Consider the following 18,465-nt stretch of genomic DNA (forward strand, 5'->3'; position numbering starts at 1 on the left):
GCACAACCTACACCTTGGGTCTTGTCTGGTGTGGTATATCCCTGCCTCTATGGCTCTGGTGTTCAGGGCCTGCTCTTGGGCAGCCAGGATGAGTGCCTCTGTGCTGTCCTTTAGGCCAGCCCTCTCTAGCCACTGATAGGACTTCTTGAGATCAGCCACTTCTGCTATGGTTCGGTGGTACATCCCGTGTAGGGGCTTTTCCTCCCATGATTGTCCCTCTTCCAGCACCTCATCCTCTGTTCCCCATTGACTGAGACATTCTCTGAGTACATCATCCGTTGGAGCCTTCTCTTTGATGTATTCATGGAGCTTGGATGTTTCATCCTGGACAGTGGCTCTCACACTCACTAGTCCCCGGCCTCCTTCCTTACGGCTTGTGTACAGTCTCAGGGTGCTGGACTTGGGATGGAACCCTCCGTGCATGGTGAGGAGTTTTCGGGTCTTAACATCCGTGGTCTGAATCTCTTCCTTTGGCCACCTTATTATTCCTGCAGGGTATCTGATCACTGGCAGGGCATAGCTGTTTATTGCCCGGGTCTTGTTCTTGCCATTGAGCTGGCGTCTGAGGACTTGCCTCACCCGCTGGAGGTATTTGGTCGTAGCCGCTTTCCTTGTTGCTAATTCGAGGTTGCCATTGGCCTGTGGTATACCGAGGTACTTGTAGCTGTTTTCAATGTCTGCTATTGTTCCTTCAGTGAGTGAGACCCCTTCAGTGTGGACTACCTTGCCCCTCTTAGTCACCATCCGACTACATTTCTCCAGCCCGAATGACATTCCAATATCACTGCTGTAGATCCTGGTTGTGTGGATCAGGGAGTCTATGTCCCTTTTGCTCTTAGCATACAGCTTGATGTCATCCATGTAGAGGAGGTGACTGATCGTAGCTCCATTTCTGAGGCGGTATCCATAGCCTGTCTTGGCGATTATCTGGCTGAGGGGGTTCAGTCCTATGCAGAACAGCAGTGGGGAGAGTGCATCACCTTGGTATATGCCACATTTGATGGACATATATGTATATATATATATATATATATATATATATATATATATATATATATATATATATATATATATATATATATATATATATATATATATGTATATATGTATATATACGATATATATATATATATATATATATATGTATATATATATATATATATGTATATATATATATATGTGTGTGTGTGTGTATATATATGTATGTATATATGTATATATATGTGTATATATATATGTATATATACAGTAAAGTCTCGTTAAATCGATATTCAAGGGAGTCCGAAAAAATATCGATATAACCGGGACTATCGATATATCCGACCCTGTTTGCATGTAATTTTCTCCGTGCGTGCATAGAAATAGTATCGATATAACCGGGACTATCGATATATCCGATATCGATATAACGAGACTTTACTGTATATGTATATATATGTATGTATATATATATATATATATATATATATATATATATATATATATATATATATATATATATATATATATATATATATATATGTGTGTGTGTGTGTGTATGTATATATATATATATATATATATATATATATATATATATATATATATATATATATATATATGTGTGTGTGTGTGTGTGTGTGTGTGTGTGTGTGTGTGTGTATATATATGTGTGTGTGTGTGTATATATATATATATATGTATATGTGTGTATATATGTGTGTATATATATATATATATATATGTGTGTATATATATATATATGTGTGTATATATGTGTGTATATGTATATATGTGTGTATATGTAGTTGGCGGCCACCCGGGCAGAAAGCTTCTGGAAGTTGTACGCCCGGCTTCTGGAAGTTGTACGCCCGGCGTAAAAGTTACACGCCTCGGGCAGACATTATTTCAAACACTGTTTGAGGTGATGGTTAATACATTTTACCAGCATTGTATGTAGCTGGCTAGCATAATATGGTATTAGTTTACATTGGTTTCTCTCAGAATATTTGGGCTAATTTTAGCAGTATGTATCACGTGACCTAGACAAGCATTTTGACATGCATCAAGACAAGAGTTAAGTCATAGACGTCTGTAATCTGGTAATTTTTCATTTTATGTAAATTATTTATTCTTTCTGCGCGGCCCGGTACCAAATGAGTCACGGACCGGTACCGGTCCGTGGCCCGGGGGTTGGGGACCTCTGGCCTAATGGACAATTGGTAGATATATTCAGGAATTATGTTGATATGTCACGTGAAGTTTTTGTCACTATTTTCATTTCCCTAGGGTTCCAGGTTGGTGTGGGAAGAGCAACCTAACTACAGGAGAACACCTGGGGCAGTTTGTCCTGGGCTCTGTAGGTCGAAGCAGGAAGGTTGGTACTTTTTAACATGGCTTTTGAATTTTTCTGAGGAGGGCAGGGGCATTACTCCAAGCTGAGCTACCCTTAGCTCTTCCTTTTTAAAAAAAACACACATTAAGGCTTATCCTTTATACTTCACCTTGCTATATTTGATTGACAATGTTTTACTGCAACCCTGCTTTCCTCCATTATCTTGCACGGGGAGGAAAGACCATTCAAATTAACCTGGGTTTTCTTAACCAATTGAATATAAATGTCGGGCAGAGCCCTACGTATACAGGTACCATCAGACTTACGACCGGCTCGACTTACGACCACCCGTACTTACGACCATGACCGCCAGACACTATTTGTATTTATTTTTTTAATTCTACGCCTGCCACCGCCACGCGCTATCAGCCTGGCAATGCGTACGACATTTCTGGCCAGCCAGCCAGAATGTCACTCTCACACAGCAATCGACCGCGTGATGGCAACAGAGTGGGGAGTGTCCACCGATGCCATCCACGGCGCGGCCAGGACTAGGACCGAGGCAGGTCGGGTGTCTGCGCGCAGGAGTGCCACGACAAGAACGCCGCGTCGGTCCCACGGCCGGTGCCGCCGCCTCTTTAAAACAGTTCATTCTGCTTCGGGGCAAGGTGGCGGGTCAGGAGCGTCGGTGCCGCAAATGGATCGACGCGGAGAGCGGGGTAAGGCCGGGAAGAGGGCAACCGGTAGAACACCGGCGACCCAGACCCCCGCGCTAGTCTGTCGCTGTGTCGTCCGAATCAGGTCGTTTGCAAGTCATTTCGCACCGAGTCTCTATTCAACATTTTGAATGGATTTCCATGTATGACGATTTCGACTTACGACCAGTTGGTCGGAACGGAACCCGGGCGTAAGTCGGATGTTACTTGTATATTGAGATGACATAGGCTGCTGATGATACACAGTACACTGTGATGAAAGTCCTCTGGATTCTCCCAGAATTACAGATTTTTTAAATGTAATGAAAATTCTCCAGATCATTGAGGAAAAATTGGCTATGATTAATCCGGATATTAGTTGACAACTTTGAACTAACGCGTCTGAGTTTGTTGTTTTGCATTCACAAACGTAGCTATGTTGAGGCAATGAAGTGTTTTTCAAACATTGTGTTATTGTCAGGTCTGCCATTGCTTTATGCTTCCAGACAAGCGAAGTTTCGGACCGCAGACAAAACAATAGAATCTTTCATTTTGATTTACATTTATCGGGCATGCAACGACACCAATGTTCTAATGCTCTCAACGGCGTTCGGGTCGCACATTGTCGGTGGACAAGAAAACCTATCCATCGATGCATCGATGACTCGTCTCAAAATCGGCAGCAGTCTGACCTTTCCGCCAGAAATGCTTAGTATGTTGTTGGATGTTATTTTGGGACTGAATGAAATACTGTGATGTTTCACTCCCTTGCCAACAGCCAGGAAATGAATTACTTGACTGCCTATTAGTTTGCATAAGATGTGATACACACCGAGGGTCATACTGTAGACTTCCTCCTTGATCATTTAGGACTCAAAAGCTCAGCCTTAATGCCAAATAATTAAAAGTGACATTTATGGAAAATATAGACGATCATAAATGGTACTTCAAGAGCCTCTTTTGCATAATTTCTTAATTTCATTTTTTGACTGTTTGATTTGGTGTATTTGATAACAAAAGAATTATAGCTGTCTCTAGATTGCAAAAGATTTTTGAAAGGAAGGTGCTAGGCTGCTCCTGTTGTCCAATACTCGGAAGGGTTTGGTCCAGAGCAAAATATTCCAGTGGATGCTGCACCGCCCATCCATGTATAGTTTGGTTGATAAAATCAGCTGTGGGTGGGAGAGGCAACAGTTGCCCTTTATGTTTATCGTAAGGCCTGGTGGAACTGATGTACCATATTTCTTGCTGTGTTTTTGATGTTTACATTTCCTACTTTAGTTCATATAAAATATCTGTGGAAACAGTAACTCATATAGTCAATTAAATTGTCAATTCCTTTTTGTCATTTTATTTTTATTTATTTTGTTCTACATTATATACCTATGGGTTTTAGATCAAAATGTGAATGTGCTGAGTTCAGAATTCAAACTTATATTTCGATACAGTGAGTCTCCATGGTAGAACCACAATGGGTTCCAGGCCGCTTCTCGTAAGATGAAATGTACATAAATCAATGCATTAATTGTCAATCAAGAATTGTCATTTGAGATAATAATAAAAAAAACTGTGTGGTGGGTGAGAAGAAATTAAAAGGTATATAGAAAAATTAACATGTCTTCGCCAAAAACAGGAAATCAAACCTTGACGGGGTGGTTTTGTATGCCGGCCGGATACCGGGTCACACCCATAAACTATTAGTTTCATAGAGGAATCACATCAACATGCGCCATAGTAGTATTGAAGTTAAACTTGTTTTCAACAAATGTGATGTGCATGAAGTGTGGAGAAAAGAGTAGAAGAACAGGTGAAGTTATTTGTGAAAGGCAGACTTGTGGTCACAGAGATTCCGTTGGAGATGTCTTTGGTGGACAGTTAGAAATATAAAACCTAAAACAGGCGGCATTTGGTTCCTGGGGAACCAGATATTCCTATCCCTTTTGTAATTGCTCATTTGTTGCCTTTTAAACATCAGGCTAGTCAAATGTTAGCAGGAATGACACGCTCGTACCTTGTTAATGTCACAAATGTCCCTAAAATGTCTTGTTTGCTGCAGTGACTAAGGAGGGTGCTTTGCATTCAGCTCTCAATCATGGAGAAGGAAGACATAAAGGTCCTCAACAAAGGGGAAGATGAAGAGATGGTGAGCATCCTTGATTGACGTGGCAGTCTGAAGTACACACAGTCTTTTTGTTTTCCGAAGTTTATTGTGCCTTTCTTTCTATTTCCACTTTGAAGGAGTTGCAAAGCTACCGTTTGTGCCACTGGCGACTGGTACTCGTGGGTCTTGGGGTACTTTGTACAGGGGGATTCCTACTTCTGCTGCTCTACTGGATGCCAGAGTGGTGCGTCAAGGCCACTTGCATCCCTACCACAGCTTGTGATGCCGAAGTGGTGTTGCTGCGTTCCACGGTTTGTACTCTTGGTTGAGAGAGTTTTTTGAGGTGTTTTCCTAGATGTGTCATACTTGATATTTACTGTCTTTGCATTCATATTAAACAGATGCAAGCACGTAGGCATGAAATCTCAGACTCTCGCTATTTGTGTTCATCTTAGCAAGTGTGCCCTGAATGAGCTTGAATTGAACACTTTGTACATTTATGTATGTGCGCGCACACACACGCACACACACACAAACACACACACAGGCAAACCCTGTGGTGTTTGCCTGTACCTTTATAAACATAAACGTACATGTTTGTATCGTTTTGACCAGGATGAATTCCGGCGCTGGTTCCTGGCTAAAGTTCGAGTGATTCTAGCCCCAGGAAGCAACCCCTACTACAACCTGGAGACCCAGACCACCTCCCCTTCTTCCCTTTCCTCCCCTTCTTGTCCCTTCTCTTCTTCCTCCCCATATATGGCCAATGGAGACACATGCCACTCTTCTGATGGGATCACCGCTTCGGGGCTCTTCACAAGATATGTGGAATACCAACCCACAAAGGTAGGAAGAAAACTTAGCTTTTCTGTATACTCCATTTTTACTGTACACATAACCAGTAGAAGTATGGTTACTCATGATTGAAACTTTATGGATCTAAAATCACTCGTCCAAATCACTAATATTTAAAGGTGATGTTACATTTGCTCCAAATAGAAATATCTCCTTTTTGTGACTTTCAGATACGTTATTTTACACTCCACAGCACAAAATATTACTGGAATGACAGAGCACAGACCTTTGAAGTTTTAACGTAAGTAGTGGTTGTTTTCTTTGATGCCGATTTGTCATTGTTTTTTTTTTTTTTTTTTGCATCGCTGTGCACAATGTCACAAAATGTAATCTGAATGTATTTTAAAATAATATTTTTTATGTGAAAGTTGTTAAGTGGTCTCGCTGTGAAGCTATACTATATTCAATTTTGTCGACTGCTGTGGCTCTGTCCAACAGTGGGCTGGAAGATCTCAATGTTACTGCTGCCACTCTCCACTCAGAGCACAGCAAAGGCCTAACCAGGAACCAGCAAGAGTACAGGTAATATCTGGATTACATAATTAAATTTTTGGTTGTTGTCTACTGACCATTCATCAACTGCACTGTAGCATTAGAATGGTTCAACTTAAATGTGTTTGTTTGTTCATTTAAATATTTTAGGAGACTGTTTTTTGGATTGAATCAAATTGAAGTGAAAGTGCCTTCTGTTTTCAAGCTGCTTATCAAAGAGGTAGGACTAATGATGTTTTAAAAAAAATTGATACCAGAACCAGAAAGAGATACATCATTTTTTCCAACACATTTCAGCTATTAAAATGTTCAGAATTTCAATTGTTTTCTCCTTCGAGCAATTGTCCATATGACTTGTCACTTTCTTCTTTTATAGGTCCTAAATCCTTTCTATATCTTCCAACTCTTCAGTGTGATATTGTGGAGTGTCGATGAATATTACTATTATGCTATTGCCATTGTTATCATGTCATTGATATCCATAGCTACCTCTCTCTATACCATCAAAAAGGTAAGCATGTGGAGATACTACACCACATAACCATTACATCCAACGCAGTCCAGGAACAGCAATTATGCATAATTCAGATTATGAAATTTTGGACTATGTCAACGATTTTATCAAATTGAGAAAAAAGTCTAATTTCCCAACTAAAGCCCCCGTCAGATTAAACGCTGCAACACCTAAACTCAATCTTTAAAAACAGTTACCGGTAGTGTGGTCAAAACCATGTCGCAAAAACTAAACAACCAATTATTTTTGTCCAAGCCGCTGCCTAGTTTTTTAGGGGGTAATAATTCTGTTGAGCCAAAATTGTCATTAAAGTATTATTTCATAAACAGATGAGTGCCGACACCTTTTCCATTCATCATATAACATGTTTTCGTATTCTATTTCTGAGCAATGATGTTTCTTTTTTTCCATATTTATTGTAAAGTGAGTCACGACTTAAAGAAAATAGGGAAATGTAGGTGCTTCGTGTTGGAACAGTTGTGAACAGGAGTGTTGCAGCTACCTTGAGTTTTGGGATTATATAATTTATTTCACTTTTCACTAACATCTGCATCCAAAACCTCAATTGACAAACATTCCAATGTCAAAAAACGCATGTCCCGGATTGAGAACCACTGCTCACTATCAGATTTTAAACATTCTATTACTACATGGATTGAATTGTCATAGTCCTGTTAACTCATTCACTGCCAGACATGCAAAAATGTTCTCTTTCATCAGAAAAAAAAACTTAATCCTCAATTATATACGTCTGCCGTTATATGATCTTGAAATGGGGGAGGGAGGTTGTCCAAAGTACAATGCAAAACATACATATTGTTTTATAGAGGACTTTAACACCAGCTGAAGCTGGAACAAAGAGCAAACATGGAAAAAAGGGAAATGCTGTCCCCTTGTGGAAGGGAAAAACATCACCAGAAGTCTAGCCAGTGCTTGATCGACACCCAAGCAAGAAAAACAAAACTCAAACTAATTCAGGAATGACGCTCTACATCATATTTTCACTTCCCGAATACATTTATGAATGGCAGTGAATTAGTTAATAAATACAATGCAACATTTTCTGTCATACACAAACTGTTCCATGACACGAGTTGACCAAAGTTGTGATTTCAAAATACCCCCACGCCCCATTTTTTCAAGCGGTATTGTGCAATAACCTAATTGCTTTTTATTTCTATGTTCTCTAGCAATATGTCATGCTTCATGATATGGTGGCAGCTCACAGTGTTGTACGTGTATCTGTATGCCGAGCCGTTAACGGTTTGTCATTTTTTTAAAATGTTCCCTACATCAGCAGATACTCTTTGTCTTATTCTGATCTTTATTCTTTGTATAACTGTTGAATAACTTAATTACCTGTGCAGTTCATTGCAAAACACTTTGCTTCACACTAATGATAGCACATACACAATCTTCGTCAAGTTTTCCTTATTTTTTATCTCATGCATTTTCTATTGGGGCAGATATTGAAGAGGCTATCTCTACTGATTTGGTCCCTGGGGATGTGATAGTCATCCCTAGCAATGGGACCATTATGCCCTGCGATGCCGTGCTGCTCAGCGGCACTTGCATTGTCAATGAAAGCATGCTTACAGGTCAGAAAAGGAATCTGCTATTTTAAAAGTGGCTTGCATAATTCCACACGCTAATATCAGGCTACCTTTCTACAGGTGAAAGTGTTCCAGTGACAAAGACCAACCTTCCAAATCAGATGCCAGGGGAAAGTGGAGATGAGTCTATGAGTTCCTATAGCATTGAGGAGCATAAGAGACACACACTGTTCTGTGGCACTAATGTCATCCAGACACGTTTTTACACCGGTGAACTGGTCAAAGCTGTTGTAGTCCGCACAGGTATACATGTCTCACAGGTGTATTGCTCGTTTTTGTTTCTACCAAAAAATAGTTACGCTTACGATTGTCTCACACGTCTTTATCCTACCCCTTTGAACTAACACCAATGAATCCGGAGTGCCGTGCCGGTGACATTTTTTTTTCATAATTTGGACATATGTTTCATTTTATGCCGATAACGTGTCAATTGGCTTGTTCAACACCATAAACTCAATCTCATGTTACCAAGGCTTCAGCACCGCCAAAGGCCAGTTGGTACGCTCCATTCTATACCCCAAACCTACAGACTTCAAGCTGTACCGTGATGCCTGCCTTTTTCTGTTGTGCCTGGTGGGTGTGGCTGGGATTGGCTTTGTCTACTCCATCACACTTAGCGTCATGAACAAGGTAATCGTAATGAACATTCTAAAGGTGGCAAACTCGAAAGCAAATTTCTATTCATATATATATATATAAAATTATTATTATTAAAGACATTCAAATTGAATTAAGGGTGACACGGCGATTCAGTGGCCTCATTGTGCAGAGGTCTTGGGTTCAATCCCCGTTCTGGCCTCCCCATGTGGAGTTTGCCTGTGTTTGTTTTCTCCGGGCCCACCAGTTACCTCTCACATTCCAAAAACATGCATGACATGACAAAAACATGTCACCAAACTGTGTTTGAGGAAGAATAAGCAAAATATATAACATGTAAACTAGGCACTTGAGTGAATGCTGATGCGTGTGGCTGCTAACCTGCAGCAAAAATATCCTGTGACTGCAAAGTGTCCTTGAGAGTTTTGAAAGGCGCTTATAAATGAAATGTATTATTATTACTCAATGATAAATACAATTGAACCATCAGTTGGTCCACACACCATGACGACATCTCTATCGAATGTTTCCTTGAAATTAAGAGAAAGAAAGCATCTAAATTCTAAAAGATGATAACCTTTGACGAATTGCTGATTCCAGCAAGACTGTCAAAAGTAAACATTTTAAATTAATTGAGGCTATTTAATGCTTTAACTTTAATGGCCCTCTCAATAGTTGCCAGATAATGTGTTTTGTACCAAGAAGTGGTTGTAACATGAATCCTAACTGGCTTCCCAGGTGGCAGCCCAGACCATCATCATTAAATCCCTGGACATCATTACAATCACAGTTCCCCCAGCGCTGCCCGCAGCCATGACGGCTGGTATTGTGTATGCCCAACGACGCCTTAAAAACATTGGCATTTTTTGCATCAGTCCACAAAGGATTAATATTTGTGGGCAGATCAATCTGGTCTGTTTTGACAAGGTGAGTACCAAGTTTAGTGATAAATGCTTTGTAACATGAAATTAGTTTGAATTGTGTTCACACGTGCCAATATTAATCGACTAGTCATGATGACATTGACAATAAAATGTATTAAGTCAATGAGTCTTTTATGCATTTATGTGTATATATTGGGGCGGTGTTTTTCTCTTCAATCTGCCTTGTTTCCAACTCCCCCCATTGACTATCTGCCATGACGCTAATCCGGGTCATCTATCCATATATAAAATACAGTAAAGTCTCGTTATATCGATATTCAAGGGAGTCCGAAAAAATATCGATATAACCGGGACTATCGATATATATCCGACCCTATTTGCATGTAATTTTCTCCGTGCGTGCATAGAAATAGTATCGATATAACCGGGACTATCGATATATCCGATATCGATATAACGAGACTTTACTGTACAAGCATTGTTAATAATCTGTGTTGGCAACACGGTTAGAATGTTATGGCACATTTCATCCAAAATTGGTACAACCATGAAAAAACTCCCTTGAATGAGAACACGGTGGTAAGAAAAAAAGGGATGCATGTTGTGGCTAATGTGTGGTTTCATTTTCTAACACATAAGGACAGTTGTCTCTTGAAGTTACCATTACATGTAGGTTGCGATGTCCAACCAATCATAGTTGACCTGTTTTCTGAATCTGAGCCATGATTGATTGGTTACCTGAGCTCCCTGCAACTGTGATGTGGTTTTCAGTCAACTTCCAGTGGGAAATTGTCAGCCCCTTGTCATGGAAAAAAATGTGGATTTTACTGTTTAATTCATATTCCACAAAAGCATTATCAATCAGTTACTGTTTTTAGATTAGTGGAGTTGCATAGATTATGCTTCTGAAAATGAAAATGTTTGGTTCATTTCCCTTTTCAAAACTAATACAGGAGTTTTGATTTTCTTCAGGATAGGGCATTTTCCCTAAATGTATCCATCTGATTTCACTGCCTTCTAGATTTAAAAAAAAAAACGTCTTTATACCCCAATATTCTTGTTGTAACCGGTACTCATAGTTTCATAGTATTAGTTTAACCCAGCACACTGTATAGTTCTCGGTTCCGTTTTAATGATGCACCAACATTTTAATTGTCTCGAGTGTTCATTTGTATATACCTAATAATAATTCAAGCTGTGATATAAGGGTGGTTAAATAACAGCAGCTGTTTGCTTCAGTGGCAATTTGTGGACTAATCTTGACAAGCATTAGTCGACAAGCAAAATAATCAGCCTAATTGTCATTTTAGCATGTCATTTTCCCATCACTGGCTGTGAGTTATTAAACATTGTTCTCCAGGAAGCAGCTCTTATCCGAATAAATATTTGGTCACATTTACTTATTGCTGATATTATAAAAATATTAAAGATAGATATGTATCTCACTCTGATGGCAGACAGGAACTCTAACTGAAGATGGTTTAGACCTATGGGGAGTCCAAAGAGTCGAGAATGGCAGGTAAGGTTTCATTATCCTATTTATTTAAACATACTGGATAATGCATATCTATTGTTACCAACAATGCATATTACTTTAACATTCGTGTTGAGTAATTGTTACAGTGAATGAAAAATGAGGCGGACGTCTGAGAAATTATGTTTCTATACAAATTGTTTACGAAATGTTATCTGAGGTCCAACTAAATCACACCAAAAATACATTTAACAGAATCATATTAAATGAACACCACACAAACTTATGTTTTCAGCTTTTTATAATTAACATGTAAATATTCACAGGACAGGGAGGAAAAGGGAAGTGAATTATTGGATGGATAGATGAATAAACAGGTTCACCCTCCTTACGCAGCAATAACATCAACCAAACATCTGTAAGCTCTCAGTCGTACAGGAGTGGTCCATCGATGAAAAAGTTTTTCAGCCGTCATCTGTACTTCTTTGAAGGTGTCGGACGTTTCGCTTCTTATCCAAGATGCTTCTTCAGCGAACTGAAGTCTTACTGGTAGTTTAGGCCCTATAGATATCCATACTGTCCAGTATGATAGGTCCCTGCTCTCAGGTTGGGGGGAGCAGATGACTACTCCCTGTGGCTCCACTGATTGTTCCTATTGTTCTGACTAACGACTGGCCTGATTGCCAGTTGAATGGCAATTGAACATAGGATTAGTAATACTGATAAGGTGATACCAGAGAAAGTGGGGCAACCAACTTTCTTGGATAAGAAGCGAAACGTCCGACACCTTCAAAGAAGTACAGATGACGGCTGAAGAAACCTTTTCGTCGATCAACCAAAACTTGCATTTGCAGATTAGAGGTGCGGGTTAACCTTTGGACCATTACTCCTTACGTAACTGTTGAAATGTTGTCAAGATTGTTGGTGTGCCTACTGTGAAGTGTGTCTCATGGGGTCATGTTACAGCATTTTGATTGTGTTCAAGTCAGGATTTAGAAACGGTTGACAAAAGAAAATACATGTTCTGATGTAGGCCCAGTCTATTTTTGATTGGCTACTGTGTTTTGGATATTGGCTTCTTTTGAGGTTCAGGTTTTGCGGAAAAGGCCGAAGTTCTTCAGTAAAATAGATTGATGTACTTGTAAATTAATGTTTTGTATTGATGATGGCAAGCCCTGAGTTAGCAAAGCATGTCCCGATTCTCCTTCTACCGTACTTCACAGTTGAGATAAGGATCAGAAACGGCATTGTATTTTTCCAAACAATTCAATGTTCAGTTATAAAATAGTTTACCAGTGGTGCTGTGAAACGTCCACTGTAGCAACAGCATCTCCCATCAGCCCTGTTCACGTTTGTTTTATGTACGGTGGGTTTTCAAGAAATGCTGTATTTTTCAGTAGGTTCTCGCTTAAAAAAAAGACTCGAAAAATTCCTTGGAAAGTTTCTCAACAGTTTGTCCAACTGCGGACCGAGGAATATCAAGATATTTATATAACCTTTTCCAGTCTTGTAGAAGTTGATATGCAAATTCCTGACTTCAACCCAATGGAGGTGATGTGTCATCACCTCAAATGCTATTCATACTAAACATCCAAGAAATCTTACTGAACTGCAAATATTTTGGAAAGAACAATAGTATAAAATTTGTTCTGATCGATGTGCATGACTAATGTGCAATTACAAAAAACTTTGGGGGGATATTATTGCCTTCAAAGGAGAGTGAAGAAGTTAATAAAACCAAGGTTTCACTTTCTCCTTGTAGTCCTATCAAAAATATGCAAACATTATTAGTATGGCATGGTTTTAAACTGTTTATTGTAACGGTTTAGATCAGGGGTGTCAAAGTCATTTTTTGCCGCGGGCCACATTGTAGTTATGGTTTCCTCTCGAGGGCCGTTATGAATTTGGGGAACCCATTAGAATGTTTAAATCCCTTCAAATATTACATATAGAGCACACAGCAAATTAATGAATAACTCATTTTCAAATCTGAAGTCAACAATAATGACTTTTATTGTGGTTGACATCCAAAAATATGAAATTTTGGCTCAGATTTTAGCAATTATCATGGAATTTAACAATTTTGATTTGCTTTCGCGGGCCGAAAAAAATGATGTGGCGGGCCGGATTTGGCCCGCGGGCCTTGACTTTGACACCTGTGGTTTAGATGATCAGACCCCATTTTATAACACGAAAGGATGTGTGTCTTTTCAGAGATGGTATTTATCTTCTTCAGATTCAATTTGACGGTAATCTGATCCCCTTGTTATTGACCTTTTCAGTTTCCAGCAATCAGATGAAAAAGCCTCCAAGGAAAATCTAGTGAAGTCCCAGTTTGTTGCTTGCATGGCTTGTTGCCATTCTCTCACCAAAATAGAAGGCCGGTTGTCTGGAGACCCACTGGACCTCAAAATGTTTGAGGCTACTGGTTGGGTAAGTTCTGTACCTACATATTGGTCAACATTTTGTGGATTGTGTGCTACCTGCAGCGCCCAAAACAATTGTCTGTTACTGAATGTCCCAGCCCTCACAGTTTTGTTGTCTATAAATAGAAGTGACGGAGTAAAAAAAATCTGACTCTGGTCTGTCATTAGTTGTAAAATGTGTCATGTGAGTGACTTATAGGGCGGCCAGGCAAATAAATGCCTGTTGCAAGTTTCACCAAATGTACTGTGTATATGAGTTCATGCAGTTCTGCCAATATATTTGTTGTGTATCTCAATAATTTCAACTATATTTTTACATAAATAAGGTGAGTATATCTATTGAACTTCGTAGTAATATCCATGGGGACCATATTTCAGTTGGCTCTAAGTCATTCATCGTGATGTTTTTGAAAACGTTGTTGAGCATGGTTTCATGAGTGGCTGACTGCCAGTGATTGGTTTTGATGAAATTCAAATTTGCCCAATTGCCCATTAAGAACAGTCTCCGCGTCACAGACCGAACAGCTGATGAAAATTGTTCCAGCTTTAAAAAACATAAGTGTTTCTGAATTCTATGCTTAAGCAAAGCTGCCAGTTGTGTCGGACTGTCTGCATTTGATTATAGATATCACAAAATGTCCCTTGTAATATTGAATATTATGGATATTCACTGGATGTTCCACTGCATAAACCCATTGAAAATAAGCAAATATTTGTCAATCATTACAATGTATGTTTACAAGTTGCTGGTCAGATGTTCTTCTGGGGGTAGCTGTCACCGCTCACTCATGGACAGTGGATATTAATCATTTGTATTTATTCTAGTTCTTGAAAGTGTGAGTGGGGTGATCCGTCTTTGTCTCCGGTCTTTCAAAATACAATATCCGCATTTTCTTCATTGTCGACCATTTCCTCTCTCTGTTACTATGATCATGGGACAATACCCGATACTGTCTCACCATTGTTACTTTGCACTGTCGAGAGATGCACACTACTCAATCAGTTGGTGTGCGAGGTTGATTTGCCAACTAATATTCTTGGTGTGTTTCTCCTCAGACATCATATTATCCCCTCAGTTACTGTCATGCTTCAAAAGTGATAGTGTTTTTATAATTGATATTCATTTGTGCAGATGTATCTTTTAACTGTTGGGATACAAACGTAATAATGCCACTGCAAATACAGTAAAGTCTCGTTATATCGATATTCAAGGGAGTCCGAAAAAATATCGATATAACCGGGACTATCAATATATCCGACCCTGTTTGCATGTAATTTTCTCCGTGCGTGCATAGAAATAGTATTGATATAACCGGGACTATCGATATATCCGATATCGATATAACGAGACTTTACTGTACCTCTATGACCCTCTGATTTTTGTCTTTTGTTATAGCTTTCTGTAGTCCTGACCTGAAATTGATATACAGTATGTGCAATTGAGAGTGAGTGATTTTGAAATTCAATATATTTAATTGCACTTTCGCTCCCCAGATTCTGGAGGAAGCCACTAAGGAGGAAACAGCGCTCCATAATCATATTATGCCAACTGTCGTTAGACCCACAAAACAGTTGTTGCCCACACAGCCTTTATCAACTGAGCATGACATGGTAAGTCATGCTGCTCTGAGTAATGATTGTGATCAGAAATACAGAGGAGCCCACAAAGATTAAGCAATATAACAGTACTCTATTTTAATGACATTTCAGTCTGATTTTCCAGTTATTTTTTTAATTATGTATTTTCTGTTCTTTTCACATTCTAGGAACTTTATGACCTGAGTGTAAGTAGTCTGTTTTTTATCTATTCAATTCCTTGCTATCTTCAACAGTAGCCAAAATGGAACTGTATAGTGCCACTTAGCAGTTTTTTTGACAACGATACTAGTGCAGCGTGTTCTACCGGAAACAAATTCCTTGTGTGTTCTACATACTTGGCAATAAAGATGATTCTGATTCTGATTCTGATCTTGTTCTTAGTTTGTTCAAGACGTTTAAACATGTATGATAGGAGTTTTAACTTTGTAAAACAATGGAAGTCAGATTTTATTTTAACATTCTGCCTTTTGACATTTGAGATATTTTTGCACAACATAAATTATATAGAATCTTGATTTTTTTGCATCTCTGGAAATGTAATTTTTGGTCGATTAAACGACATTTGACTCTGCATCTCTGACATGCAATAAGGAATTGAAAAAAAAATATGAATCTTTGTCCCTTGCGTATAGTCTCATTATGAGATAGGTATCGTGCGGCAGTTCCCATTTTCCTCTGCACTGCAAAGGATGAGTGTGGTTGCTCGTCTATTAGGGGAGAAACGTATGGATGCCTACATGAAAGGAGCACCAGAAGTGGTGGCACGCCATTGCAAAACGGAGACAGGTGAGACCTCGAGACTTTCCCAACCATGTCGGTCAACATTTTGTTTTTGAAGAACTATGAGATTGTTGTGAAAAGCTCACAATTTTAATAATGACTATTTATTGAAACAGGCTACAATTTCCACTTGACCTTTAGCGTTTGAATTAAGCCCCTCCTTCCCCTTATTTTCTTTCTTTTTCTTTTTTTCTTTTTGGCTTCATTAATTGAAACAGCAGTGCTCATATTTATCCCACTGTGTTTTGTAGTGCCAGATAATTTTGCAGAGGTCTTGGAGGGCTACACCAAGCAAGGCTTCCGAGTAATAGCTCTGGCTCACCGTCGTCTTGAATCCAAACTCACGTGGCACAAGGTCCAAAATATAAGCAGGTGTAGTGCCTTTGTACATAAAAGGAAAATAAAACTTTGGATTTGCCATTATAATTCAGCCTGAATTTAATTGTACTGTTGAAAAATAAGTACTGTATTTTCCAGTGTATAAGGCACACCCAAAATACTTCATTTTCTTCAAAAGATGACCCTGCACCTTATACGGAGGTGCGCCTTATATGAGAAGTAATATTAAGCCACAAGTCTTGCTACTCCTGTCAGCAGCCACAATTCCATTTCCCCCTGGAGAAGAAGTAGTGCGTACCCCCAGCCTCTACTGTCGCGCCTCAAAATGTGGTATGCCTTATATTTGGAAAACGTTTATTTATCTATATATATTATATTTAGAAAACGTTTTATTCATTGAAAGTGCACCTTAGAGTCTGGTGCGCCTTATACATGGAAAAAGTTTGAAAATACACCATTAGTTGGGAGTGCGTCTTATACTCCGATGCGCCTTATACACCAGAAAATAACAGTAATCCAACGTCTAAGAAAACCTTGCTTTGAAACATAGCATATAATAATACTATACTAAATTTAAAGGAAAACATTTTCGGACTGAGTCGAAACATCTGTGTTTTCATAAACTAGAGATCACATCGAGACAAACATGGAGTTCCTGGGTTTAATAATTATGCAGAATAAGTTGAAAACAGAAACGCCGGTGGTACTGCAGGACCTTCACAGAGCCAACATCCGTACTGTCATGGTTACGGGTAAGAATGAACTGCTGGGCAAATCACCAAAGGAAAAAAAAACTCTAGCAACATTCTGTGTTCCCTTTTTTTCATAGTAATTTATGTAAAAAATAAAATTAAAATGACATCAAAACCGGATCCCACAAAGAGCACTACTTTAATCTTGGAATGTTTATTCTATGCATTATTAGGAGATAACATGCTGACTGCCATCTCTGTGGCTCGAGATTGTGGAATGATCCTTCCAGAGGACACGGTCATCATTTCAGATGCCATCGCCCCGTATGATGGACAGACTGCCAGAATCACCTGGAGGTGTGCTGACAAACCAAGTATAGCGCATCTGGAGGTGAGAAAACTCCAAAAAAAACACAAATGGAAATGACTTGCTTAGTCATAAAATTATTTTTCAGTCAAAATGGTTGCTTCTTCCCAAATTTAATGGCTCAAGGAAAGTAAAAAATTGTAATTATAGTTCTATATTAATATAATAAAATAAAGCTGTGAAATGTTTTAAAACATTTAATACTGTTTGTAGGAAGTGAATATCAGCCTTGAGGATGTATGTCCTATTGATGAGCCCAAACACCAAGAGCGGTACCACTTTGCTATGAATGGAAAGTCATTTGCAGTCATCTCACAGCATTTCCCAGACATGCTTCCCAAGGTGTGTTTCCTTATGAGAAGGGACTATGTATATTTAAAGAAGATTGATTTATAATTATTTTTTTCATATTCATCATAAAGTTGGTGCTACACGGGACAGTGTTTGCCAGAATGGCTCCGGATCAGAAAACCCAACTCATTGAGGCACTACAGGATGTGGAGTGAGTATAATGACATATCTGTGATGATAGTGTAAAATAAATTTGGAAACAGTCATTCTTGAAATATAATTTTCTGACAGCTACTTTGTTGGGATGTGTGGAGATGGAGCGAACGACTGTGGGGTATGTCACATGCATTTTTTAATTGATGAACCAAAGAGTGAAAATAATAAACATACATTTTATGAAACTTATATTTTTGCCATCTTGATTTATTTCTC

At 39.0% G+C, this 18,465-nt stretch overlaps 1 protein-coding gene across 5 annotated transcripts in view; it reads left to right on the forward strand.

Moving 5' to 3' along the window:
- atp13a3 (ATPase 13A3) overlaps nucleotides 1-18,465 on the forward strand; it is a 37,206-nt gene that overhangs the window by 10,113 nt on the left and 8,628 nt on the right. For all 5 annotated transcript variants that reach the window (XM_089000466.1, XM_089000464.1, XM_089000465.1 and 2 more), the window contains exons 2-25: nucleotides 2,269-2,356; nucleotides 5,066-5,152; nucleotides 5,248-5,421; nucleotides 5,726-5,956; nucleotides 6,136-6,206; nucleotides 6,404-6,487; nucleotides 6,608-6,677; nucleotides 6,834-6,968; nucleotides 8,162-8,234; nucleotides 8,438-8,569; nucleotides 8,645-8,827; nucleotides 9,057-9,214; nucleotides 9,920-10,108; nucleotides 11,523-11,584; nucleotides 13,822-13,972; nucleotides 15,460-15,576; nucleotides 15,732-15,749; nucleotides 16,197-16,350; nucleotides 16,596-16,716; nucleotides 17,311-17,435; nucleotides 17,609-17,766; nucleotides 17,956-18,084; nucleotides 18,165-18,244; nucleotides 18,325-18,367. In XM_089000466.1, the coding sequence (XP_088856592.1) occupies nucleotides 5,102-5,152; nucleotides 5,248-5,421; nucleotides 5,726-5,956; nucleotides 6,136-6,206; nucleotides 6,404-6,487; nucleotides 6,608-6,677; nucleotides 6,834-6,968; nucleotides 8,162-8,234; nucleotides 8,438-8,569; nucleotides 8,645-8,827; nucleotides 9,057-9,214; nucleotides 9,920-10,108; nucleotides 11,523-11,584; nucleotides 13,822-13,972; nucleotides 15,460-15,576; nucleotides 15,732-15,749; nucleotides 16,197-16,350; nucleotides 16,596-16,716; nucleotides 17,311-17,435; nucleotides 17,609-17,766; nucleotides 17,956-18,084; nucleotides 18,165-18,244; nucleotides 18,325-18,367 (2,709 nt within the window). In that variant the 5' untranslated portion in view covers nucleotides 2,269-2,356; nucleotides 5,066-5,101. The remainder of the gene's footprint in view (nucleotides 1-2,268; nucleotides 2,357-5,065; nucleotides 5,153-5,247; nucleotides 5,422-5,725; nucleotides 5,957-6,135; nucleotides 6,207-6,403; nucleotides 6,488-6,607; nucleotides 6,678-6,833; nucleotides 6,969-8,161; nucleotides 8,235-8,437; nucleotides 8,570-8,644; nucleotides 8,828-9,056; nucleotides 9,215-9,919; nucleotides 10,109-11,522; nucleotides 11,585-13,821; nucleotides 13,973-15,459; nucleotides 15,577-15,731; nucleotides 15,750-16,196; nucleotides 16,351-16,595; nucleotides 16,717-17,310; nucleotides 17,436-17,608; nucleotides 17,767-17,955; nucleotides 18,085-18,164; nucleotides 18,245-18,324; nucleotides 18,368-18,465) is intronic.

The sequence above is a fragment of the Hippocampus bargibanti genome, linkage group LG07, assembly GCF_051943395.1.
Source record: "Hippocampus bargibanti isolate YZ-2025 linkage group LG07, ASM5194339v1, whole genome shotgun sequence".
NCBI lineage: Eukaryota > Metazoa > Chordata > Actinopteri > Syngnathiformes > Syngnathidae > Hippocampus > Hippocampus bargibanti.